Source organism: Patagioenas fasciata, chromosome 14 (assembly GCF_037038585.1).
Source record: "Patagioenas fasciata isolate bPatFas1 chromosome 14, bPatFas1.hap1, whole genome shotgun sequence".
Classification (NCBI taxonomy): Eukaryota; Metazoa; Chordata; class Aves; order Columbiformes; family Columbidae; genus Patagioenas; species Patagioenas fasciata.
The window spans coordinates 18,933,705-18,961,195 of NC_092533.1; the positions used below are offsets into that span (position 1 = coordinate 18,933,705).

Sequence of the window (27,491 nt, forward strand, 5' to 3'; positions counted from 1 at the left end):
AATTTAAAACTGTCAAGTTGTGTTGAAAGTATTCCCAACAAGCCCAGAGACACACGGACTCAATTATCAAACGCAGCGATACCGAGAGAGCAGAAATACATTAACCGGCCCGCGTCTGCTCCCGGCAGCCGCTGAGGTCAAGCACAGGAGCCAGCGGATTGCCTCCAAGTGCACAGGAGGAGTTTTTGAGGTTGATTCCTAGTGGCACGCTCCTCCACGACCCCTGCAGACGTTTGCTCCTTGGCATTCAGCAGCAGCGGGCACAGGACTCGCACGCCAAAGCAGCGGCAGGAGGACGAGGTTACCGAGACGCAGCCGTGGATACGGGGCATGAACCCACGCTGCTCTTCGGAACTGCGCTACCTGTTGGAAAACTACCACATTTAATAGCACATTTAATCTTCAATGCGTTTTAGCTCAGATGGGTCAGTCGGATTTAGGCTGACCTTCCCCCAGATTAACTTCACTCTGCAGAAAAGGCTGCGAGCCTTTGGGGTTTAGTTACACAACGGAGGCAGGGACGGGCTGTGCTGTTACCGGAGTCTTCCGTTTGTCCGTTGTTTGCTCTTTACACACGCACAAGCAGGTTTGCATTCTAAAAGTATTCACATAGCAGGTCTGTTTATAGCCGCTGGTATTTTACTGCAAAGAAAAAACCTCCAGACTTCAAGCAAGAGATCAGACTGTAGAGCAGGACAGTCCCGGCCCACGGCCTTCCTTAGTCCAGGTCACCATCTCCAGTCACCGCATCCAGCAAGGGGAACAGCGTCATATATTCACATTGTATCATATCTAAATCTACACGGGCTATATAACAGTAGCCACTGCTTTTTGATAAGCTTATGTTTTTAATTATTTAATACTAAATTGAGTTGTATTTAAATTCATGCAAATGAAATTTTAAAAGCAAATTTGTTACAGAATCTGCTCTTTGTTTCAACAGACTGCCAAAATCTGCTTTGCCCAGGCTTGTCCCAGTTTACCTAGTGATAATTTCATTTTAATTTGCACCACCTTACCTCAATCAATTTGTTGGCGTGTTCACGGAAAACCTGGGCATATTCTTTAACTTCTTTCTCGTTCCCATTCTTGGCAGCTTCAATCAAGACTAAAAGCGGAACATTTGTTTCCAGAAAAGAGTCTGATACGTGGTCCATGACAGCTTTGCGGAGCTAAAACAAAAATCAAAGAATGGGATATTTTCCAGTAGTATCCCACTACTGCTTTTCTTTTTACCATATTAATACATCAACCTGAAGGACTTTTGTCGCTGTTCTTTCTTTGTGTGGTCAAGGCTCTCCCTGCACTCAGTCTCATCTATACACTTTTTCCTTCTATTTAAATTAAATCTCTTTAAAAAAACTGGATTAGTTACATAAGTGCAAGTCACCAGTTTGGCGACGAATATTGATTTAGCAGCTCATACTGGTTTTGTCTGAGCAAATTTGCCGCTTTCCCCCAGCTGATTAAACAACATGCTGATTTAACTTCGTTATTTTCTAACGGAATACAATTATTGTTCAAACTTGATCCATATTCACATTTACTTGAAAAGGGGAATATCTTGCTTTAAAAACCAAATGGGCAAAAGATGGATGTCACATAGAGTCCTCAAAGAAAATGTGCTCTCCGAGATGAACACCAGAACAATTATAAACCATATCTGATTGTGTTCAAAACCCAGCAAATGTGAGGTGACTTGTTGGTTTGTTGGGTTTTTCAAAGTCTCTCTGTCACAAGGATGATTAAGAATCCAACATGTTTATTATACACTTAGCAGGGATTACATTTCCAGCCCATGTTTCCCTGGGACCCAGGCACTGGAAGCTTCTCGCTTTTCATCCGCTAAACACACTCATTTGTCTCCACAAATATCAACTTCATACATTCATTACCTGTCTACGCAGGTCTCGGGTCTTTTTGGTCATTTTATCAATGGCAGAGTTGAGTGCATCACTTCTTTCTTTGCGTCCAGCCTGCAAAACAAGAAACAAAGAGGTAAACGGGTACTCAGGGTCTCAAAGTAAAACCAGTATTATTCATTTCATGTGCAATGTCAGCTCCTTTGTTATTTTGCGACTTTGCACACTAGCAGTGTCCCTTCCCTGCTAAAGCACTCTCCTCCCGGCTGGCCTGGCCACCACAGGAACATCTGACATCTCAGATTTTACCCTTAACACCCTTCAACTTTCTTCCAGAGAAAAAGGTGGTCTCATAAATCCAGACGTCTTTCTGCTCCCTATCACCCGCAGACCACGTTCAACCTCTGAGTTCTGGATGTCCAGCTCAACCACCGCCCGGAGTCCAGAACAACCCGCTTCAACCCTCCAAAGCCAAAAATCCATTATCTTAGAGGTAAAATCCTTAGAAAACATTTGTCAGGGGTGAAATCCAGTGTTGCAAGTGAGTACCCAAGGCCCACCCACCAAGACCTGGATCCCACCACCGTTCAACACAGCAAATTTCCCGTTAGCCCTGTTGTTAAACAGAAGGCAAGGGGCCAGGAACAGCAGCAGCCTCTTGCTTTTTAAGCAGACGCCGGGTCAAAAATACCCTAATTTCTATCAGATTGGAAGTGTTAGATCAAACAACGGCGGTGGTCTGGGTTTGCTGGGAGTTTTTTGTATAATATAGCTTATTTGGAGGTTTGAACCACACTTTATGCAACCGCAATCCAATTTCTGAAGTTCTAAGCCACAATGAATATCATTATCCTGTTGCGAAGAGAAACCGTTTAGCGGCACTAAAGCGAGGGTTTGCCAGTTATCAATCCTCCAGGTGACAGGCTGCTGTTCAACACTTGGATGGGCAGCCGTGGATCTAAAATGCAGAGTCCGCACTACGGCACAAATAAGAATTAAACAGAATTGGGAGGAAAAAACTGGGATGTTGTAATGTCACTCTAGTTTAATGAATTATCGAAGATTTGTCACCTCCCTGATCAAGCCATTTGATTCTCATCACAAAGGGTAACTGAAGAGTGACCAGAATTAAACCCAGGAGCTGGCTGTGCCTATGGGCAGCGCTGCCGTCGGCCCGTTCTTCACTCCACCTTCCCAAATCAAAGCTGAAGTCTCCAAATAAAGCGAAGATTAATGCTACTTATTTATTGACCAGTTTGCCGTTCCCACGCTTGGTGGGTGTGAAAACCAGAACGGTGTCAGGGTGAGAAGCCCCACCCTGTTCAGCACCCACTGAAGGCGATCGCTGTGTCCCAGGCCCAGCTCGGGGTGCAGTGGCAGCGGGTGCTCTCCCAAAATTCTGATGCCAGGCACTGCATCAACTAAAAGACATAAAACCGAGACATCAACCTGCAGGTGCAGCCACCTGCACTCTCCGACGCTGTCACGCCATTGTACCTACTGCAGCGTGACCATTTTACCGACCCTGCTGTACACACGGGTGCTTTTTTCCAGGAGTACCTTTGGATCTAAGATATATGCTCATCTACTATGCAGAAAGACCAACATTCAGCTGTTCCAAGCAGCGTGGTTTTACTCCTCCCCAGGTGCCCCTGCGTTCCCGTTCAGCCACGACGCAGGAGCGCACTTTAGGAGCAAGCTCACCCATCGCTTCCACTTTGCTGTCCCCGCTGTCACAGCCCAGAACAGCCCCAGCGCACAAGGACCAGCCGCCTTTTAGATGAGAAGGAAATCAAGAGATGCTTTCCGCTAATGGACACTTGGTTCATGAGACCAGACCACAGCCGCTCCTGCGTGAAATGCCCCAAAAAGCAGGCAGTGCATACATTAGAGTCTGAGCGGCACCAATTTCATCCTGTTGATCCACTCTTATCAAGCCACACCACGTACTCGCACAGAAAGAGTTGTATAATCCAAACCCATTAGGATTTAGCAAGGCAGCTCCATTTTATTTCCACTTTGTTGGCATTCAGAAATTTCAGTGCAGAAGCTCATCAAAAGTATTAACAGAATTTCCTTCTGAAGGCTGCAACATAAAACGCCCTGTTAATTTAGCTGCGGTAATTTAACAGTTCAGCACATCCAGTTACTGAGCTGGCTCCTTCGTTAGGGCTGGGGCAGGATGGGACAGCCACGACGGACACTCACACCTCTGGCTACAGAGACCCTGTTGTCAATGACATCTTAAACGAGCACAGCCAGTTCGAGTTAAGGTCCTGGCCCTGACCCAAGGATGTCACATTTTCCCCACCCGAACTTTCTTTACCTTTTTTTGCATAAGATGAAACATAAACCACTAAGTGTGGGAGATAGCGGGACTGTGGTGGCTGGAGCACACGAAGAGCGGGCAGTCTGCAGCTGGGCACGTGGACACACCAAAGCTCACCCTTGAGCACAACAGTCGCCTGGTCCGGGCTCCCACACACCCAGGAATTCCACCCACTGGTTCCACTCGGCAGCTCAACAAGTCCTGTTTGAGCTCTCTCTCTCTTTCAAGTAATAAATCGTGTTTTAAAGGCTCTTAGTGACCATCTACCACCTCTGGGTAATTTGTCCTGGTAACCAATTACCCTTACTATTAAAAAAATGAGCCAGTTAATGACCCGGCAGCACAATGCATCCCAGCTATCAGCTTCTCTAATCCACAGGATTAGGAGGACTCATGGTAGCGAAGCCCAAATATTCAGATTACTAATAGGATTGGTAGATGTTCAGCACAGAACTCTGCTCTGCAGTCAGCGAGTAGCTAATAATTCAGTAGATTTAATAGGGTCATGTTGACCATGTCAGTCATTTCACAGTAAGATACCACAGCTCTGTCCAGTATTAAGGATAATAAATATAGCCACAGTGCAAATTTACTTTAAATTAAATCAGATCTTTATCAAAGAGGCTAGAATTGGTGTTAAAAATTGCTCATTTCCCCCACTCTCCATAATCTCTGCTCTTCCACCATCCTCACTGCCCTGCTTGGAAAGCAGCACAAGCAGCCGCTGTCGCATCCCTGCTGCTCCAGCTCACACAAATATCCCCACTAAGGTTCGGCTTTAATCGCTTTAAAGCAAAGAAAGGGGATTTGTATACAGGGAGGCAAGTGGAATCACCACCTCTGTCACAATGCATTTCCTTTGTTGGCCTGCCATCTGAGTTAAAACCAAATCCTGAACCAAGCTCTTCCTACAGCTACTGATGTGAAAACGTCATCCCAAGAGATTTCTAAAGGTACCAGAGCCGGGTGGTGCATGAATGCTACCCTAAAGCCACCAGTACCAACAGCACAAATATCACAATGAGTTACTCAAAGCCACACTTCTATAGCTAAATATCAAAACTCAATGTTAACCTCAGTGGTTCAGTATCAGCTCAAGTTAAACCAACCGGTGCCTCCCGCCTGGCAGCACCCCCCTCCCCACATCAGCACCCAGATGTGAGCCAGATGTGCCACCGCTGGCCTGCCAGCCACCCACCACACAACTGATTCAAAAGGATGGTTCACAGAGAGGTTTCATCTCCAAGTAATCCGTGAATGTCTCCTGAGCTGTTTGTACAACAGGCAGTAATGGTGGTTAACGGCGGTGATTTAACAAGCGACCAACGAGCGTTTGAGCGTTTGGCACACCCTCCTCGGGCGGGCAGCAAAGGCGGCTGCAGGCCCGCGTGCCGCTGCCTGCCCACGCTGCACCAGGAGCCAGGACATCGGCGCTCAGATCCCGTTTGTCACACGCTTCATTTTTGCCTTGACCCCTCACCTAATCTACAAAGGGCAACCACCTATACCCCTTCAGCACCGTGACACAAGGGCTGCAAACCAACCCCAGATATCACAGTGCTGACTCAGGACCAGAAGGGGAAGCCACGAAGTGCGACACGTGTTTCGGTGGTGGGTTTATATCTGGGGTCTGATGGTTGAGGAAGCAGGACTACATGCTGGTTTTTTGCAGGAAGGAGTCTCCCGTGGTGAGTCATGAAACCATTTTGGTTGGAAGACCCGTAAGACCATCAAGTTCAACCGTTAAAGCACTGTGGCACTACCTCATGTCCCTGGGAACCTCGTCTCCATCTGTTCAACCCCTTCAGGGATGGTGAGAGTCACCAAGATGCTGAAGGGAGTGGAGCATCTCCCGTGTGAGGAAAGGCTGAGGGAGCTGGGGCTCTGGAGCTGGAGGAGACTGAGGGGGGACTCATTCATGGGGATCAATATGGAAAGGGGCAGTGTCAGGAGGATGGAGCCAGGCTCTTCTCGGTGACAACCAGTGACAGGACAAGGGGCAATGGGTGCAAACTGGAACACAGGAGGTTCCACTTCAATATGAGAAGAAGCTTGTTCCCGGTGAGGGTGGCAGAGCCTGGCCCAGGCTGCCCAGGGAGGTTGTGGAGTCTCCTTCTCTGCAGACATTCAAACCCGCCTGGACACCTTCCTGTGGAACCTCAGCTGGGTGTTCCTGCTCCGGGGGGATTGCACTGGATGAGCTTTCCCAGGCCCTTCCAATCCCTTACATTCTGTCATTCTGTGACTCCAGCACTGCCCTGGGCAGCCTGTTCCAATGCGCAACAGCCCTTTGGGGAAATGTTTCCTGATGTCCCATCTGAACCTTCTACATCAAAGCACAGAGGCTGCATGGCATCACCTAGCATTCAGCCAGAACCTGAATGGGCATAAAGACACCTGGGTTCCCCATCCTGTGCCCACCCCAACGTCCCTCCTCAGCGCTGGGTTGCAGCGTGGTGGCACCAATGGAGAGGGGACAGCTGGCAACACTACAGCCACATGTCTGTGCTCATCTCCTCTGCCTCACAGCCTTATTGACCCAGCACCAAGGCTATCTTCTAGGAAAAAAAATCAGCAAATGATTCTATGCAACGTCCCCACAATCCCCAGCAGGCTGCCATCCAGCGACCGTTTCTCCGGGCAGAAGGGTGAGCTGGGTGTGCGCCTGGTGCCGCGCACAGGGCCGCAGATCCCGGTGCCCCAGCCTCACCGCAACGCCATCCTCCAGCTCCGCAGCACCACAAAGTCACGCAGCCCCCATCTACATCAAATAAAATTAGCTTATTTGTTGTTCTTAATCCACTAGGAAGGCTTCCACAAGATGTCAGCCTAACTAAATGACAACGTTAGCCTCGGGGTGCAATTCTACTTTTTCAGCATGTGCACTTAGCAGGAAAACCAGTTCTGTTGCTGCTCGAGGAGCGGGGTAAGGGAGAAGCCCCCAGGAGGATCGTTTGGTCCCAGCAAAGCTCCTTCCCGAGGCAGACACGCCAGCTTCCCTCTCCGTGCCGCACGTGACGACTTGGGCCGCTGCTCCGAAGCTCCCGTTCTGGCACAAGTCCCCAGATGGCACTCGTACGTGGTTTTCCTCGGCATGCAAGTGGACTTTCGGTCTCGGTAGAAATGCCACCGTGGAGTTTTGTGGGCAGCTGGGGTTTATCCCCAGCCTGTGACACCTTGACACCCCAGGCAGCTCCCAAAGAAAAACACGAATATTACCACAGAGTGCCAGACTTAAGCTTTTGGTAATATCTATTATTTTGTGACAAGCGCACATAAAAACATGTTTCGCTAAGAAAAGCGCCCGTAAAGTTCACGTTAACAGTTTCCCAAACAGGAAACGTGCTGGCAAGGTGCTAAATAGCCCTTGTTTGGTTATGGGCCAAAGAAGGCAGAGCTTTCGAAAGGAAGCAACTCACCGTGTTTGAACATTAACTCTGTGCCAAATTACACAATTTTAATGTGGGAGGAACCTACCAACAGATACTGATGCAAAAAGCAAAATGTTTCCAAAAGATACATAAATTCAGCCTCTTGGTAACAGCAGAAGTAGGCAGCACAGGAGAGGAGTAACACTTGACCCTATAGCCTGTGTAATTTTATTAATGACACCCTTCAAACGTTGTTTGTAAATGTTATGTTATCATATTTAAATGCTATTGAAATTCCCATCAGGATTTTGCACAGACGAGCTGCTCCGTGGCAGAGCCGCGGGTCTCGGGTGCAGAGCGCAGCCGACAGCCGGCACCCGCAGCCAAGCCTGAGCGCCGCTTCCGCACCTTCTGCGCAGGGACCATTCCACGTGATCAAACTCTTTACATAGGTTTATGTCATTTCTTTGCAAATGTGAAAACATTTACTAAGGCAGAGCAATTTAAGAAATTCATCTAGCATTTCCTAATTTGCTGTATCATTAGTTACTCTCCCGCATTTTTCTGGTTTGCTCTGGTTTTTGTGTGGGTTTGAGGTTTTCTTTTTGTTTGCTTTTGAAGAGTTCACCTTCTCCATCCCTTTCTTTTGCCCAGCGCAGAGGAGGCACCGCAGGCAGGGGTGCAGCTCTGCCCCGGGACTGCGGAGGCAGAACACATCACCTTAGTTTAAATAATACCTCTGAGGAACCAAAGCTTAGTTACACAAGCGGTCATTTTGTTTCTTCTGACATATCTCAGCATCTTCCTCCATCAGCACGGGAAGTTTGTTACTCTCAGCTCATGCCGTATTTTGGGGTCGTAAGCGATACCTCAAACATTTTCAAGTGCCTTGACTGCATTATTGCTTTAGCTCTCAAGGTGAAAATAAAAGAGCTTAGAGCGGGGAGCTAACACCTCCCTGCCTCATCCATACCAAGACCAGAGCAGCTGCTCTGGAAGCTTTCCTGCACATGCACACAAAAATCCTAAAACCATTAAAAATATTAAGTCGAGCCTGTTCCTTTCCATTTCAGCACCAGCTGTCCCAGAGGAGACTTTGCTCCAGATAAAAGGGCAATGAACTTTTGAGAGCAGCAGCCAGGGCAGCACGTTTGCTCCTCCACGCTGCCCGTGCACGCTGGCTGGCGCAGCACACGCTGGCTGGCACAGCACACGCGGCTTCGCGGGGTCACCGCCTCCAAAAATGCTAATTCCTGCACCTCTGAAACACAAGGGATAACCGTCATGGACCCACACCGCAGAGAGATGCTGATGGCAGTGATGTCCCCCCTTTCACAGGGGCTCCTGACACCAGAACGTAAGCGGTGACCGCAGGGAAGCACTCAGAGCCCCGACGGTAAATGCCAGCCTCACTTCTCCTGCACTCCTGGCCCCAGGAGAAAGCAAGTACAAAAACCACCGGCTGGGGGGGAAAAACAGATTTTCTAGTTTCATAACTGCATGCTGTCAAGCTGGATTCCAATTAAATTTTTCCTGTGCCCTAAAACGAGCTTTGCTTCTTCCAGAAATTTCTCATGGCTCGAAAGGTTCGCTCCCCTCCTTTGCTCCCGGGCTGTGCGCTGTACTTTCTGACACGCCACCTTCATCTACATGACCGCTCTCCCCCTCCGCCACTTTCGCAGGGACCACAGTTGTCAGGCGTAGCTTGGAGCTGCCAAATCCCTCTCACCTCCACAAAAAGCTGGTGCTAAACAGCATCCTCTATTCAACGCGGGCATGTTTAGCACCTAAAAGTTCCTTTTGCCGGCAACGTTGAAGGGGAGCGGCAGCAGCTCGCGCTGAGGCGCCTCCACCCGCAGCTCTGCACACAGCGCCGGAGGGGGGAGCGAGTCTCTCCTATTCCTTCTATCGTGAGGACCAAGGACTCCTACCGTCCATTTATTTCCCACCCCCTCCTCTATCAGTGGTCTTTAAAACGATCACAGTATGCAGCACAACGCTTTAAACCGGCAAAGCTTCTGGAAAACCCAAACAAAAGGAACGTCACCGGGTGACGTCAGCCTATATACAGCCCTGTGTGGTCGCAGCGCATAAGCAAATCCATTCTTGTGCCGCTTCCCTGAAAAGCTTTTCAGTAAATGCACTCATGCTACTACAGAAGCTTCTCTCAGCAATAAGCCACCCATCTGCCATCAACAAGTTAGGACTAAAGGGAGCCACAGCTGCGCAAAAAGGAAACGTGAGCTTCAATTAAACAGCTGAGCAGCCACCGAGGATGAAAACTTGCATTAAGCGTTGATTTAAAAATTGCAGACCTGTTAGAGGAGATCAAGGCAGCGATTTCAAAAGGAATATTCCAGGAGAGCATCGTGGATTCGATTTTGCACCGATATCAAAGGACACCAAGCCCAGTAAATTATTCAAAGGCTATCTTACATTAGAGCCTTTTACAGACTCACGGCGTTGAGTCTAAAACTACGACTGAATGCAACCTCCAATGTGCTCAAAAGAATGGGTAAGTCCCTGCGTTTCTATATACCTTGTCTAACGAATGACCGGCTGTGCTTTAAAGGAGCAGTTAGGTGCTAAAGCCAATCTTTCTGCCCTGAACCTTATGACAAAAGTGTTTTCCGATTGTGACACTGTAATCCTCCGTAACAGGGCTGAAGACTCAGCCTAAGTGTAATATCCAAGTATTGTGTGTTTCATAGTAAAAGTTGTTTCTTGCATTTAGAATTAGCTTGTCGGAAATGCATGGCAATGTTATCTGCAGTGAAATCTTCCATGGTGATGTTCAAAGTGTACTGATAAGGCTATCCTATCTTGTTGTTTTCCTAAATTATATTCTGCAGGCTTACATTTCAAGTGGCCATTAGGGGCTCGTATGCTGGCAGCACTATATGCAATGAGTATGGTTTTAAAAATGCTGCCTGCCTTGGGCATGGCTTGTCCACCAAAATGTCGCTGTGAGAAGCTGCTCTTTTACTGTGACTCTCAGGGGTTTCACTCAGTGCCAAACACCACTGAAAAGGGCTCGCTAGGTTTGTCACTGAGGCACAATTATATTTCTGAACTTGAGAGGGATCAATTTGCAAGCTTCAGTCAACTTACTTGGCTTCACTTAGATCATAATCAAATTGCTACAGTCAGAGAAGATTCTTTTCAAGGACTGTATAAACTTAAGGAATTAGTCTTAAGTTCCAACAAAATCTTTCATTTGCCAAACACAACTTTTAGCCAGCTGCTTAACCTGCAGAATTTGGACCTCTCTTTTAATCAGTTATCCTCTCTGCACCCCGAGCTCTTCTACGGTCTTCGCAAGCTCCAGACATTGCTCTTGCGTTCCAACTCCCTGCGGACCATCCCGGTCCGCCTGTTCTGGGACTGTCGTAGCCTGGAGTTCCTGGATTTGAGCACAAACCGCTTGCGAAGTTTGGCTCGCAACGGATTTGCGGGATTAATCAAGCTGAGGGAGCTTCACCTAGAGCACAACCAGCTGACAAAGATTAATTTTGCTCACTTCCTCCGGCTGAGCAGCCTGCACACGCTCTTCTTGCAGTGGAACAAAATTAGCAACTTGACGTGTGGGATGGAGTGGACCTGGAGCACCTTGGAAAAGCTCGATTTGACTGGGAACGAAATCAAAGCCATCGACCTAACCGTCTTTGAAACTATGCCTAACCTGAAAACCCTCCTAATGGATAACAATAAGCTCACCACGCTGGATTCCAAGATTCTGACCTCGCTGAGGTCCCTCAGCACCGTGGGCCTCTCGGGCAATCTGTGGGAGTGCAGCCCCAAGATCTGCGCCCTGGCCACATGGCTGGGGGGCTTCCAGGGGCGCTGGGAACACTCCATCCTGTGCCACAGCCCCCACCACGCCCAGGGAGAGGATATTCTGGACGCCGTGTACGGCTTTCAGCTTTGCTGGAATTTATCGACTGTTGTCACCCCCGTGGCTACGACGGACGCGGCTCCCACTACCGAGTCCACAAAAAGAATAAGCTCTTCTCATTTCCATATGGGAGACAAAGAGATTCCAACCACGGCAGGCATGGTCGTCACCACCGAAGAGCCGTTCCCGGAGCCAAACAATGCCATCTTCACTCAGAGGGTAATTACAGGAACAATGGCTTTATTGTTTTCTTTCTTTTTTATCATTTTTATAGTGTTCATCTCCAGGAAGTGCTGCCCTCCCACATTAAGAAGAATCAGGCAGTGCTCAATGATTCAAAACCACAGGCAGCTCCGATCCCAAACGCGGCTGCATATGGCAAACCTGGCCGACCAGGGACCCTATAACGAGTACGAACCCACCCACGAAGGACCCTTCATCATCATTAACGGCTACGGACAGTGCAAGTGCCAGCAGCTGCCGTACAAAGAATGTGAAGTATAATACCCACATGCCATCACAAAGTAAATCAGATAAGTAACCTATTTTAAAATTGTAGGGGACCTATATCAGATTCTAATTTTTACAAATGTTGACATAAAGCCTAATTTTCCAAGCTACTTAATGGAAACATTGTTTATGGAGTGGTGCAGTATTTTTAAGTTTTTTTAAAAATAAATCCATAATATTTTCAGTGTTAAAGAAGCAATGATTACATTAAACTTGCACTCCTGATGTTTAAAAGTCTAAAGAGACGCTCACCTCAAACTATGTAAGATGTTTCATGTTATGTAATTATATGACTGTGTGTGAACATTTATACCCAAGTCTCCACATTCTGCTTTTTCTACTGAGAACAGTGCGAGGGAAGGATACTGGCTATCTGTGCAGAGAGCTGCGGGGGGACATTCGCTCCGTTTGTTCCACTGCAGCTGTAGCATCCCAAACGCTCCAGCTGGCTCCGCTCACTTGAAAAGCTGCCGGGGAGGAAGATTTTCCCCCTCTGATCATTTCACACCAGTGAAAAAAGGGGAGGGGAAACAAAAGGGAAAAAAAAAAAGAGTGGGGGTGGGGGATAACAAAAGTCCAGGTGGAGATTTAAGAGCGTTGGGGATGGATGAATTTATTTTAAATGCAGTTTTCCTATCTGCATATTCATAGTTCAGCTTGTTTCAAAGGACCTTGCTCAGGCTCCAGACAGACACAGCTAGGAGCCGTTCCCAGGGTCACAAATTAGCAGGACGGTCACAAATTAGCAGGACGACTCTCCAGGCGCTCCCCAAGCGGGTAGCGCAGCTTATTTAGGAGAGCTCAGTGCAACGGGATCAATACTAAATATTAAGTGCATTCAATTCTTATCGGCTCTCTGGTTTGGCTTGATGATGCTTTTCGTGAATTCAGGCTAGTTGCTTAGGACAACCAAACGGCATTTCAATGCCTTTTCATGTCTAAATACCCTTAATACAAGTTTTTCTTAAAGAGAAGTAAACGCGAAGCGCGAGGCGAAGCTGGAAGGCAGGAAGAAGCGTGGCTTTGTGCCCCCGCCGCCCCGGCTGCGCCGCCCTCGCTCCTGGCAGAGATTTTCATGCACTAACTCCACCGGTTTCTCTGGAGACAGAATGAGCCCCTGTAATATAAGCTCTCACTTGTCCTCCTCCCCCCAAAATTCAAGGTAATTACTAGTTAAAAACAAACAAAACAAACAATTACATACCTGCTGATAAGTTAGGATAATATGATTAGTCTATAGAATAGTTCACTGAAAAATGTTTTGTTTCTTACTCGATATGGGACAGAATCTAAACTAGCATACCGTTTTTAAAAAGCATATCTAAATATATATACACACACGCACCTCATTCTTAAGGAGTAATTTGCTTTCTTTAGCCAGAAGCACCATATTGCTATTTATCCTATATTGTGAGATTCTCTGTAAATATTTGCGGATCTATGCAGTGCTGGTGGTGTCAGATGCCACGGGGGCGGGGGGGTCTGCAGAGATGACATTATTTTTAAGTCAACTGCTCAAATATTGTAAACATTCTAACCAAAGCTACAAGGACCAGAGGGATGGAAATTTTTATAGATATATATAGATATATATATACATGTATGTATAACTAAAAAGATGTGTTGTGTCCAATGCTGCAGTGTTGAACAGCTACCAGCACACAGCGATGAAGAAAAGAGATTCCTCACAGTGTTGCCATACCTTGAACCAATCAGTAATTACAGTATGCTAATTGTGTTGTACTAAACTATTCTGCAAACTTTTTAAACGGGAAAAAAATCACTGCATAAAAATCCATTTGCTATTTCACTCTGCTTTATTATATCTGTATTACCACTTAGTGAGGTATTTAGGGTGCAATTATACAACAGTTTGATGTTTTATTGTGAAATGAATTCGTCCAAGACAATTATAGCAACATAAGTGTGACTTCTGTTAAGATTTTACATAAAGATTTTTCAGTTGTTGGTTTTGAAGATATTAATTTGCTTCATTTTACTTTTACATACAGTGCCCTTATAAAACAATTATTTTGTTTACTTGCTGTGACTCTGTACTTTAATGAAGAGATGCTATGGTTTTCCATAGAGATAACCCTCGAACCCTCCATTCTGTTCATACTCCGATGAGCCGATTTACACCTATTGTAGGAAATCAATTACTGCTTTTAACCGAATACAATAAATCCTGCAGAGCAGGTGGACAAAGAGCAAATATTCTGTACGATTAAATCCCACATGAGCCAGGAGGCCAGACCTAAGCTGATAAATACAAAAATGTGTTGGCATCCAAGGGTATTTAGCTGCTTGTAGGCAGACTCGTTTCATTCCTTATCACGAGTGAGTGCTCACTGCTCTGCCCTTACGCCCAGGCGCTTGCTCTGCTTTTACTTTTATATATATAGGGGGGTGTGTGTGTATGGGGCAGGTGAGTGCAGCCCCCGTCCCTGCCTGGGCATCTCCCTCCCCTCGTGTTACCCAGCACCATGGGCCACACCAGGGCCGCTCAAAGGCGGACGCTTTTGGGGTGATTTTCATGTCTATCTGTAGGATACCAGCAGAGAGAGCGAGAACTGAACTCATTCGTTACACCGGCAGGCAAATAATCCGGCTGCCCCATCACCAGCCACCAGATCACACTGAGCCCCACTGTATTCCCAGAGGATCCACCAGCCCCGTGCTGCCAGGCGGCTCCAGAGCTACCACGGCACCTTCCACGTGCTAAACACACATGGCCTCCTGACTAAAGCCTGAGGTTCCTCGCCAGGAGGTGTCTTCCCAGCACCCCAGCTCTGCGCTCAGCTTACCATTATGCCCAAGAGGAGCAAATCTAACGCTGGATTTAATCCTTTCTTCCACCCCAGGCACTCACACCAATTTTCCAAGGGCTGTTCCAGTGTAAACACGCCCAGGCACCAAGTCCTCTCCCCCCCAGCATGCCCAGCTCACGCTGGTGCCGCTGCCCTGACACCGTTCCGTTCCACCGGGACCCCGCGCCGCCCGCTAACGCGCAGCTCGCCTCCCAAATGCCGTGGTTTATGTCTGCCATTTCCAAACCCATTTGTTGCCAGGTTCCAGGCATAAGCAAAGCAACTCCACAAACATTACATTTAGGATAACAGGTATCATAAAACTCGCAGAATGTCAAACACGAGCAGCGAAGTCAACCTGAATTCCCCGAGGAGGGCCAGCGCGGCAGGCGCAGCCATCGCTCTGCACAAGGACACCACCAGAGGCTCTGCGTTTTCAGTTTTTTTCAAGTTACTGTCTTCCAATCTCAATTGCTTGTGACTCTTCCAGGCAAGGAGGGTTTTGTAATAATTGCATTACTCAGCAGCCTGATTTATTTTGTTTATGGAACAAGAAGCATGATGATTTGGTTTCAATTAATCGTATTTGAGTATGAGCACTGGCTGATGACAAGAGGTTGTTAACTTGCTCTCCCCCAATACCATCTCTGTTGCACAGCCTCGGTTTCTCCAGGCACTAAATGGCATTGCAGCTGGCTCCCCACGCGTGGGCACAGCCTCACCCACATTGGGGGCCTTGGAGACACCAACATCGCTGCTGCTGCTCTCCAGACCCTCATCCCATGCACAGATCTCCCCCGCTTCTCCTCCTCCTGTCACTGAAATGCAAACCCAGCAGCACAAGTTCAATCCTTGAGTCATCATCCTGGAACAGGTCTGGATTAATGCTCTCGGTTCCCCTCTCATTAGTCGCTCCGCATTAGATCATCGTTTGAATGCACACAACTAAGAACCGCTTGCTAAGGAGTGCGAGGGGTTAGAGCTCAGCCTGCAGATGAGGGCTCCTCTGCACTGAGCTCCCGTCTCTTATCAGATGGAAACATAATTTGTGCCGCTGTATCAATGTTTGGGTTTGTTTGCTTTTCCCCAAGCAGAAATGATCTGATTTTGCAGCTATAAGCCTGCACGCTAATCTGAGCATCTGAGCTTATGTCCCATTACCCCCCTCAGAAGACAGTGGCCTATTGCTAACATATAAAATCAGAAATATCCAGTGGCTTTAAACAAGAAATCTGCACTACACTTATTTTTTAATGTGTCTAAGTTAATTTCTATACTACTTTAATGAAAATAAAGTTCATTTAATTTTGTGATCTGTGTAGCTATCAAAATCCATCTGTTCAGACTTATGAAACCTACCCAGAAGCTGAACTTCATCTTTCTTCTGAAGTTTTCCATAAAAATTAAGAGTTCAGAGAGGGATACAGTATTTCTCCTCCCTCAAAACAGGAACAAGCAAGGAAACAACAAAAATCAAAGGCAGCTGCAGAGCAGCAGCTCCTCCCTCCATCGCAAAGAGTCCTGCTCGCTAGAACTGGTGCCAGGCTTTGCTTTGTAAGCCATCACACCAGCACGGTGCTCAAAGATCATTGCAGGGTCACCCGGAAAGTCAGCATTTCACACCTTGTAGAAAAACCTTTTGGGGATTATCTGGGGAAAGGGAACAGAGGCTTAGAGGGATGTAATCAAGCCTCAGGTGGAGGAAAGCTGGGGCTAAGGTCAAACACTGCAGCTTGTGCAGCGCTGGTGTAGGCACTGAAAATCACACCTGCTGTCCTTCCACCACTGCTTTGTGAAAAAAACCCACCAAAAAACCTACCCCATTTTTCTTTTTACTAAGAAAGACATTAGTAAGTGAACTATTCTACCAGCTTAGCAACCAGAGATTGAAGAGTCCTAGATGCATTGTATTGAAATTACGTTTCAAGAGCCAACTTCTGGTGGGAGGGGGTGTAAGCCATGGAGTAAAAAAAAAGTGCAGTGTGCAGAAAGATTTTGTTATTAAAATTGTGTATACTGTAAAACTGGATTTGCCTCTTTCTTCCTCCCTTTTCAAACAGAGGTGTCCAAAGCTCATTTTGTCACAATATGTACAGACCAGTCTACACCAGAGCAGGTAATTCAGGTTTAGGCCAGTCCACTTGCCATAATCCTATCAAATCCAGCACCTTCAGTTATATTACAGTAAATGAGGTCGTCTGCATGGGCTCTTCCCACACGAGGTGTCTCTTGACTGCTTTGGATAAGCTCCAGCCCTGGGTGCTGCCCTTGGGTACCCGGTAGAGCAGGTGTTTCCAACAGGAATTCAACGAGGACAAACAATCCGTAACTTCAGCTCTGAATTACAGCCACCTAGGAAGTGTCAGAATCGCACTGGCTGCACAAGAAGTGCTCTTTATGTGGGCTGCTGCGGTGAAAGTACCATTCAAACTCGCAGTGCCTCGGTATCAGGACGATCGCTGATTTAGAGGAGCGGCAAGTTCGCAGACACAACTCAAAAGCCTCGCTACAACAGCTGAACAAATGAACAAGCTGCAGGATGTTCCAAGATGATTCCATGCACTGAAGTGCCAGCTAAAATCATTTAGGAACTAAGCTCTAGCTGCATTTACTATTTTTTTTTTCCAAAAGGTTTGGCTGCAATAAGTTCTCCAGGGTTTTAAATGTCAGTTGGGTAACTACCTCTCAAATCCTTCTACTACTTCAAAGAAGCACATGATAAGTCTATTTTCTTAAACTCCCTAATTTTAAGATAAAGAGTATCTCAAAATACAAACCCAGTTGTTTTCACAAGCAAAGTTAAGATATATAAAAGTAGTATTCTGAACATACTATGCAAAGCTTTTAAATCTAATTAGTAACAAGGAAATGTCAACATCACTAGCCACTTCCTTTTAAATGTAGGCTGTGTTAAGACAGCTGCAAAAAAACCCGAGACTCCAGCGAGGAGAGCAGGAGTCAGCTGAGAAGTGCAGCACAGGGGGCCAGCGCCACTCGCTGCTCTGGGCGGAAGGGACGGACAGGATTCAAACAAAACCCTCGTGGCAACATTTACTGCAACCTGTTCTCCAGGAATAAAAGCTTTTTGAAATCCTAACGCCAGAGCAGGTTGGCCAGAGAGGTGGTGGATGAACCATCCCTGAAGACATCCCAGGCCAGGCTGGACGGGGCTCTGAGCAACCTGAGCTGGTGAAGATGTCCCTGCTCATGGCAGGGGGGGCACTGGGGGAGCTGGGAAGGTCCCTTCAACACAAACTGTTCTGTGACACAAAAGAATGACTAAGATTGCCTCATTAACTAAATTTCATGTTTATTTCTGTGCTGAATGACTAAAGATGTTTGGCTACTAAGGGCACTCAGCAAATATTTCTGGGATGAGAGGTAACCAAAACGTTATTCTTAGTTCTGCTGGTTTTAATGAACAAGGTCCAAGAAATTTGCCTTTTTCTTCTTTCTCAGTCTGCTGAAAGGATGAGATCAAAGTCTGAAATACACACAAAGATCACTGGAGGCCTCCTGAACCAGCAGCATGAGACACAGCAGCTGGGAGCTGCGCAGGACCGGGGGGAAGAGATCCCCAGTTACCACACGCTCTTCTCCCCAGTACGGAGCACAAACACTTCAGAGACACACAGCAGCCAAACTAGAGTGGTATTCTCACTACCGGGACATCTTAAGAAACTAATAAATCTTCCTTTAAATATGTATATATAATATATTTATTTTAAATGCTGTTCAAGTAACTTACCCCTGTTTTCTCCCAGCAGGCTCTACTACTTGTATGTTAAATACTCAAGCACACTAGACACAGATAAAGTGCTGTTTTTCTTTTCCACCAATCCTCACCCCTACAGAGTTGTGCAGGGCACCCACTGCTTGATACAGGTGCATTATGTTTTATACCATTTAAAAAAGCAGCCTTATTTCATGAAAACTCTTGAAGTAAGTGGCAAAGGCTCATCCATCAAGGAGGTTCTTAAATAATGAATGGGTCATAATTCTTCACAGTCAAAAGCAATTAATTTTCTGTATAATAATCAGGAGAATAAATCTGAAAAATCCATTCTAATGGCTCTGAATCCGAAGGTAGTGTTGCAGCGGAATTTTTAATCTTCAAATACAGGAGCAATGAGGACTTGTGCTGTTTAAACACACAATCTTCTACCAAACAGAACAGCTTTCCTGCATATTTAATGGGTAGAACGGGTTTTGCAAGACCGCATGAGATTTAAGACAGCACCAGATACAGGAAATGCATTTCAAGTAGAAAGGCCCTTCTTTCAAGATACTTCTCAACTGCACAGCTACAAAAATTCTTGAAATATCCTTTATGAAGTGTGCAAAGTATTGCAGAAAAGCTTATAGCAAAAAGCAGTTTTACTCTTGTTTGCAAAGAGCTAAAAATATTGAGAGGAGCGTTAAAGCAAAATCCATCTCAACCCTACAGCAAGTATTCTTATTAGGACGCATTTGCTCTCTCGCCTTTAACTAACTCCTCAATAATCCATCACGTACCCACCACCTCTGCCTCCAAAGCCATGTGCTGTTAGCTGGACTATCCATTCCTGCCCTCAAATAGATTGCTTCAACCCTCATACCATCTTCCAGTTTTTAATCTTTCAGAGCAGAAAAAATACCCTGTAAAATTAATAGAGCTTTAGTAAAGCCAATAATGACACAATCTGTTAGTAGTGAGAACACAGGGAAGGGGACAGGGACACAGACACGAGTGAGCTGCTGTCTCTAAAGGCACCACACAACAGTTCACAAGGGAGAAATACTCATCCATTCCCCGCACCGCGGAAACTTTAGGGAGCTTTGTTAACAATAAAGTCCAATTTTAGGTACCCAGACCAGCCTGCCTGACCCAGAAGGAGGCTGCACAGTGAACACCCTCAGCAAGCACCGAGTGTGAGCCAGGAACGACCTTGGCGGCTGGGCAAGCAGGCCATGCTGCAGGCCCCAGCTAACCCTACATCTCATTTAAAGAGCAAAAGCATCGTCTCCATTGTCCTCAGGATAAGACAACGTGCTTCAGTAAAGATGCAGAACCGCTTTTTGATTGAGTCTAGCCCTGAAGCATCCCGTCCCCAAATGAACGGTAACAGCTGTCGTACCGAGGTCTGCAGAGACTTGGGATTAACTCCATGCTTGAAATTCTGGTTGTGTAATTTAAAGGTTAAGGAATTCCTCCTCGATCTTTCCAGATAGTCCCGAAGATGGTAATAGCTGTGTCGCTGCTCCCAGGTAGCACAGACACGCAGCTCGGCACCCGGGGGAGGAGCAGCTCACGGCAGGACCAGGGCTGGTAACAACTAATGACAGCTGGAAGCTCTGCACATATCAAATCTGTATCTTCAGGGTTCAGGCCTTCAAGAACTGAACAGCCACAGGGCAGGCAGGAGGAGAAAGCCATCTCTAGTTTATATTCTTCTCCATGGATGGCCGGTTTAGCTCTGGGATATCTATTAGCACCATAGCAGCTGTGGAACTTGGAAATGAGAGCGCTCTGACTGCATGACAGATGCCTTTTGCCTGCAATTAGCATCCAGTCCTAAGACACCAGAAACTTCAAAAAAGGCTAAGGTGAGACACTTGATCAGGTTGGACTCCAGAAAAGAGATACTTTGGCAGTACTACATCTCTAACATGACACTACAGTCTCGAGCGAAACACAACAGACACCTTTGACAAGTTACTCTATAGTGACAGGGAACGTTCAGGAGATGTTTGTACATCCTTTAGTGAAACTGCAAAGTAAAACGCTCAAAGTCCCACACATAATGAGCTTTTGCCAGTTATTGCTCTGTGCCCGTGAATGGAGAGCAAGTCTCTAGAGCAGCTAAAATACGTGTCCTTTGGATGAGGGACACCTGCTGCTGCCCATAGTTAAAATAATTAAACACCCGCATAGTCCACAGCGTAACATAATGTAACAATGAAATGAGGACTAGGGCATTTCAGATATGTACAGACCACGTGTGTGACTTTAACATGCCTTCCGTGGTGGGAACTGCTGAACAAGTTGCAATGCCTCTGCCACTCCAAGTTGTAGATTTGTCAGCGATGTAGGTATTCGACAAATGTGAAACCTGGAGAAAACAACCACTTTGTTCCAAATTTGAGAAGCGTTTGTGGAATGAACTGGAAGCCCTTGCTGCAGAGATGGGCGCGGGACAGCAACCGCCACCGGCCACGCAGCAACGTAACCTGCAAAAAGCACTTGCACGGAAGCAGCAACGTTATGTGGAGCTCCAGAACGCAAAAGTTAAAGCTCTGCACCCTCCGCTAATGCATCTCCAGAGAACTGCGGATCTCCCCGCGCCTGACAGCGCGTCGTAAAGCACGGCAGGCAAATGAAAGCACTGACAGAGTGGCGAACGGCTCCAGCGCACCATGCAGATAAATTTCAGGGATATTACCCCTTCACATCTACAACTGTCTGTGGACAACAATTAACTTGACAAAGCACGCCAATGAGAGTGTCCAGAGACACATGAAGAAGCTTTATACTACATTCAAATGAGCTGACGCTACCAGACTGCAGACTGCTTTCTTCTTCTTCGTGGGCACTCCATCACTTGAATACACCACAGTAAAGCTGCATCATCAAAACTGCAACTTTCTGACACCTGTTTTTACTGTCCATTTATTAAAAGTAGTAATCTTCCATCAGGTAAATTAATAAGCGATCATCAGCTTTAAAAACCAGTTTCAGTAGTTCATGAGAAGCTGGCTACACTGCAGTACATCCTGTTCCTGCCGCTCCTGGGCTCCAACCCGCGCTGCAGGGACAGAGTTCAGCCTGTGCTCACCAACCAGACACCCACTGGGAACCAGGAACACACCAGAAACCACTGCAAAAAGATGAGGTGACATAAATAACAAACCAACCCAACCGCTCCACTCCTCTAAAACATTAATTATGCACATGTATGCAATGAGCAAAAAAAAGAATGTAGTAGAGACATGACACAGTAAATTCAACTGAAATAATATGAAGTATATGCAACCAGTGATCCTGGGGCACTATGTGAAAACAATATTTAAAAATCAAAATTAAATCTTACAAAAATAAAATACTAATGGGGAAGTTTAGCTATAGAAGGCAGAAAAATTTAGTTTCAAGAAGGGTTTGGGCCTCTGCAGATGGGAGTCTCTGCATAGAGATGGTTTCAAGGATACAGGTATTATCTTAGAACCAAGACTCCTCTGCTACTACATTAACCAATAACTTAATGTTATCTTTTATCTGTATAAAAGCACATTGGCTCTGACCATATCATCTTACCCTAAATCTGTACGTTAAAATTGTGTGCTTATTACTTTACAACTGCCTTGCCTGGGCTTCTGACCCATTCCCAGGTGCAGGTCACCCATCCTGCACTTTGGGTATTTCCTGCTCATTTAAACCTCCAAGTACTCTAAGTATTGCTCAATGGGTAAACTATGCTGAAAATGTTCCTAACTTTAATCCTGGGTTGGTTCTTGTTTGAATAATTACTATATACTGTCTCCTACGTTTGCTTATGCAAGACAAATGGTGGAAACTACTGAAAGAATTAGAACTAAATGTCAAGTCCTTGATGCAAATTGCTCACAAACACAAGGTGATAAAGAACAAGTTTCGGTGATCTGAGGAAAATAAAACAGAGCCCACATCATTCTGAGCAGAAAGGGACTTCTTTGCCGTTATTCCAACAGCTTCGCGCAAGGCCATTACACAGCCTGATTTCTATTCTGACAAGTGCTTCGGTTATTTCTTTCTTTATGTAATGCGGTTATAATGAGGAAAGGCCTATTTTACCAGTATGTTATCAAAAGCATTCCACTGCCTTCCAAACAGATATTTCAAACTAGCAACATATTTCCAGTATTGTCACCAATATAAAAAATAACCCTCCAAAAGCCTTCCTTCCTCATACAAGAGCTATAATTTGCAACTTCACTCTCACAGAGTCTGCTCCCAACCACGAAGGAACACCAGGAGAACACACGAGTTAGTCTTCTTCCAAATGTCATCACATCTTTTAACTGGAATGGCAGCAACTCAGAATCCTCAGGCCTGCTCAGGGCTAAAACCCGCTCAGAACCCTGGGACTGGCTCCAGGATTCGCACTCGAGGGCACTGAAAATGCTGGGGACGGTGAGCAGAGCTGGGGCTGGTTTGTAAGCAGTTCGCATCCTAAGGCCAATCAAACCATATAAAGTGACAATTCCATCCCCAGCCCATGCAGGAATCCGGTTACTTACTGACTTGTATACACAAACTTACACCCCTTGTGCTGGGGCAGGAAAGCACAATTTCATTCAAATACCTTCACAGGCAACAGCAGCTGAGCAAGTCCTCTTAAGTAATGGTGAAATCAAGCCTTTAAAATTACCATCTAGTTCTATCAATGCATTCTTTCTTGAGGGGAAAAAGAGGCATTGCAATAGCACAAAGTAATTTTTTTACCTATTATTTCCACCTGAGATGTGAGGGAGGAGGAGGAAGGGATGGAGAGAGATGTCTGGTCTAGAAAACAACAGATTCTCAAACATTTTGTACTAATTTTGTACCACTATCAGGTAACAGAGCAACTGGTGTCCTCCTAAGACTTATATCTAAAGAAGTTAACAGCATAGGTTTGATAATATAGAGCATACAGGTTCTATAGCTCTGCAACACATTTCCACCACTGTCATGGTTGAGACGGACAAACGACATGGACCAAGTTCTTCCAGGATGAAAGGCAAAAATATAGAATCACTTAGAATTGTTTCAGACGGAAGAGACCCTCAGGATCATCAAGTGCAACCATGACTATTCTATTCATACAGGTAAGTACCAGTAGGAAGGTGCCAGGGTACCAAGAAAATCATCCGACAACAACATGCATCTTTTCCTTAAGGGCTCAAAAGAAAACTGAAATTGGCAGCAATACATCATACACTAAAACTGAGTTTTCATTGAACTGGATTTTCCTTATTTCTATTAAATCACGACTCTACAAGCCAGACTTGGACCCAGCATTAATAAAGCAAACATACCCGAGATATTTTGCAAAATATAAGAGGTTTAAGTTTCTTATTATCTGGATCATGTTTTCTACTTGAGCCAGGTCTGAGGGCTCTGAGCTGGGTTCCGTGTGCCGGGTCCCCTCGTGGGACGGCAGCTCATGCCCAGTCGGCAGGCGGGAGGCAGAAGAGCGCCCAAGCTCCACCTCACACAGCTCAGACGTAAAGGGGTCACTGAGCAGTGGCTCTGGCACCCACTCCTTCAGGACTCTGTAAACTCCTACTCCTCTTCTCTTCCCTCCCCACCATGAGCAGGCGGGTACATGGGCTCTACACAGCCCCTAAAGATGTAACAGAAACGCTGACAGAAGCTCTATTTCAAACCCAGGGGGTTTCTTCAGGCAGTATGAAGGTGAAAATGATGCCTGATGGCCCTGATTGCTGTGCAGGCAGGGGAGGCCTGACCCAGGCTGCACAATATTGTGTCAATACTTGCAGCTGTTTCCCCACAAGTGGTTCTGCTGAACCAGGACTAGTTAAGCTTGGCTACAAGTCAATTCATCTCGCTTCCAGTAGAGCTGGGGAGATGGGAGTAGCAGGATGGATGGGGGAATGTCCCAAATCAGAGGGACAAAAGGCTGGTGAGTAATCCACTACCCTTATAGGCCTGATTTGTCATTTTGATGTTAATTAGTAGTCTTATCTAAAGAGTAGCTCAAGTTTTTCCTTTGCAAATTACATGAACTAAGAGATATATGCAGAAATATGAAAAGCAGGCTGAAGTTTACACCCGCAGTAATTGTGAGAGCCTTGAAGTATTTCAGTTTCCATCATATTGTACATGCACATGTAAGGCTTTAGAAATAGAACTACTAAAATTGGAACAACACGGACCCCTGCAAAACTCAAATGAAAACGAGTGAGCCGAGGCAGCACATGCCCTTTCCAAGAGGAAGAGAATGCATTATAAATCTGGGAATAAAGCCACCTAACTCCTGGCAAGACAGCTCAGAGAAACAGATAATAAAAACAATCCTACCCATACAGTCATAAGACCTTCAAAGCTAGAATTAATGTATCCCCTATTCATTATTAGGAATATAAATAGCTTTAGTTTGCGACAGATTTTTAAGTGTTTTCTGTAGGAAGGGACTCAGCCACCTTAACCTGTGAAACAGCAACAAAAACACTAGATACAAAGTTGTCCTCAACAGGAAGCAAAAGGCATTAAAAAGTGGCAATAGCATCAAAAGCTGAGTGAGGAGGGCGCAGCGCCCGAGCGCCTCCAGCCTCGCCAGCACCAAAGAGCAGATCTAGCTCCTCTCCCTCCCACACAGCACCTCGGTACCTTCACTTGCCCCTTCAGAAAGCAAAATAGCTGGGAAGAAGCCGGGCCGGCTGCCCTGGGGCCGACCCCGCTGGTGTTGGTTCAATACCGCCAGCAACCTTCTTCCCATCACCTCCATTCATCTAAAGCAAGTGACTCACTGAGGAACTGGGCACAAATAAAAAGGCACCAAAACGCGACACGCATAACGTCATCCTTTACAGAGGCACTATCAAGCCATTATTTACTGAGCCAACTAATTAGCCAGCCACCCTTGCAGATAATGAGAATGCATTAAAGTATTTAAAATTCCAGCACAAACCTGACGCATACAAAGTGGCTGCCCCTCTTCAAAAGAAAACAAATGTCAAAGGAAATAAACCATTTAGGAGCAGGCAGCGTGTCCCAGGTGGGCTGGGAAGGTGGCAGCACCAGGGGCAGCATTCAGAAAAGGGAAACAAGGCAAAGCAGAGAGCTATGGGATGCAGAGGTATTTCACATTTTTATTGTATCAGCCTGTACTTGTAAAGAAATCATTAGATAGATGACTTAAATTAGCATTAGATTATAAAGCAGCAGCTATTCAAAACAAACAGAATTAATGTACAGAGCGGTACAATCTGGCACAGAAAAAAACAGGGAAATGGAATGTACTTAAGCTGACAGTGATCTGAAAAACCCAGCTGGTTAAATTCAGTTTTACACCAAGAAATAAGCTCTAACTGAATCTACACTTCAGTGCAGCCCAGTACCGAGAGCTCCACATCCCCTCCCTTCACAGCGGCACCGCTCCAGAAACAGGCAATACAACTGAAGTCAAAAAGCAAGTTTACAAAACGCATAAAAGGAATTAATCCATCTACTGGAAATGACATCAGGAATACTCCTGGGGTCCGAGCTCCCTGCGCTTTCAGAAACATCGCCTGAACTCCAGCTCTGAGTACCCACGACCCTTTTTTTGGGGGGGCAGATGTCTCCACAGGACTACAAAACAGCACCGAGACACTAATATTTGCAGCTTAATTAATTACTACCTTTTTCTGTACACACACATTCCTCATAGGATCACATTCATTTTAGTTGCACAGTGGAGCCCCACAGCATCTGCAGACGCAGGAGCAGCCTCGAGGGCTGAAAAGCTGCGTGGGACTGAGCAGGATCTGGGCAGGAGGCACCGGAGCAGCATGGGCTGCGACCCTGCTCCAAACCAGCTCTCACAACACCACATCAACCTGGTGTTTTGTGAAGACCCTGCCTTCCTCAATTCAAAGATCCTGTAGGAAAAAACATGACTGTTCGTAGGCCGTTAGCTCCCGGTGCATGACAAAAGGGCTTTTGATTTTTTCTTTTTTAAACATTTCAGTTATTTCTGCATTAACTTCTCGCTTTCTTGGCTTTTTTCAGTCCAGTGACCTCTAGAATTGGGATTCTTTGACTCCTGGAGAGATGCCCAAAAAACTCATTCTGCCTCCAAGGAAATTCACAATTTGGCATTTAAGGGGAACAGTATCAAATGATATAGTTGCAGCTTATTTTGTACTTGACATCAGAGCTCCCATGTCACCTTCTTCCCCTGAAATGACTCAACACAGACAGCCCTCCAAGGACAGGTTCAAAGGCACGGCCGGGACAAGAAGCAAACCCCACATTTCAGATTTTTCCCTGCACAGTCCAAGAGTGGGGAAGTGGGACAGATACGCACATGAGCCCTTTGAAAGCAGGACAATAAACTGAAAACACAGAGGCACATGGGCAATATGATGTAGCCAGCTGCTCAACCTCTACACTAGCAGAGTGAATTGCTGGGGATTAGTGAAGATGTTTTGAATGAAATTAATTGCATACTTAAAAGCAGTGCGTAGTATTAGGTTAAAAATGTGGGGACAGCACATACATGGAGGTATCTGACTGGCATTCACAGCTGTAATTCAACTGCTGGGAGGCTTGGAAAGGAGAAACATCCATGGAGACCTTCCAGCACTAGATACGGGACACACGGGCTGTGCTCCAAACAGCTCCCAGGGGCAGCTTCCTGCTTGGGAAACGCGATTTAGAAGCATCGTATACCCATGTTGCTAATTAACACCTGGAACAAACCTGAAACCTGTCAGTGCAAATGGTCACAAGTTGGTATCGGGAAAGAAAACCAAAACCCAAGCAAGTCTCAAGCACGTAACCAGGGGTCTCCAAGTTACAGGAAGGTACTTCAGGATCTCCAGCATTCCCTCATACTACCGTATTTCTTTTAATTTTGAGCGAAATTATGCAATTACATTTGTATTTCAAGACAACATAAAATTTAGCAGTATCAGAATTATTTGAAGTCTCGAATAGTTGAAGTTAATAAACACCCTGACTCCCCAAACCGCCCCGTGTGCAGCCTCACA

General features: G+C 46.1%; 2 protein-coding genes across 4 annotated transcripts in view; one reads left to right on the plus strand and one right to left on the minus strand.

Moving 5' to 3' along the window:
- The window catches only part of CTNNA1 (catenin alpha 1), a 112,744-nt gene that overhangs the window by 43,410 nt on the left and 41,843 nt on the right, over window positions 1–27,491 (minus strand). The window contains exons 8-9 of the mRNA XM_065848762.2: window positions 1,896–1,976; window positions 1,020–1,172 (exon numbers count right to left, since the gene is read on the minus strand). Of these exons, the coding sequence (XP_065704834.1) occupies window positions 1,020–1,172; window positions 1,896–1,976 (234 nt within the window). The remainder of the gene's footprint in view (window positions 1–1,019; window positions 1,173–1,895; window positions 1,977–27,491) is intronic.
- On the plus strand, window positions 9,367–14,182 carry LRRTM2 (leucine rich repeat transmembrane neuronal 2). 3 transcript variants are annotated; one of them, XM_065849072.2, is made up of 2 exons: window positions 9,367–10,077; window positions 10,415–14,182. In XM_065849072.2, exons 1-2 carry the CDS (start codon window positions 10,074–10,076, stop codon window positions 11,959–11,961), a joined length of 1,551 nt encoding a protein of 516 aa, XP_065705144.1. In that variant the 5' UTR covers window positions 9,367–10,073; the 3' UTR covers window positions 11,962–14,182. The 3 variants fall into 3 exon arrangements, with proteins under 3 accessions (XP_065705144.1, XP_065705146.1, XP_065705145.1); XM_065849074.2 differs by having other exon boundaries at window positions 9,378–10,077; window positions 10,864–14,182; XM_065849073.2 differs by having other exon boundaries at window positions 9,379–10,077; window positions 10,843–14,182.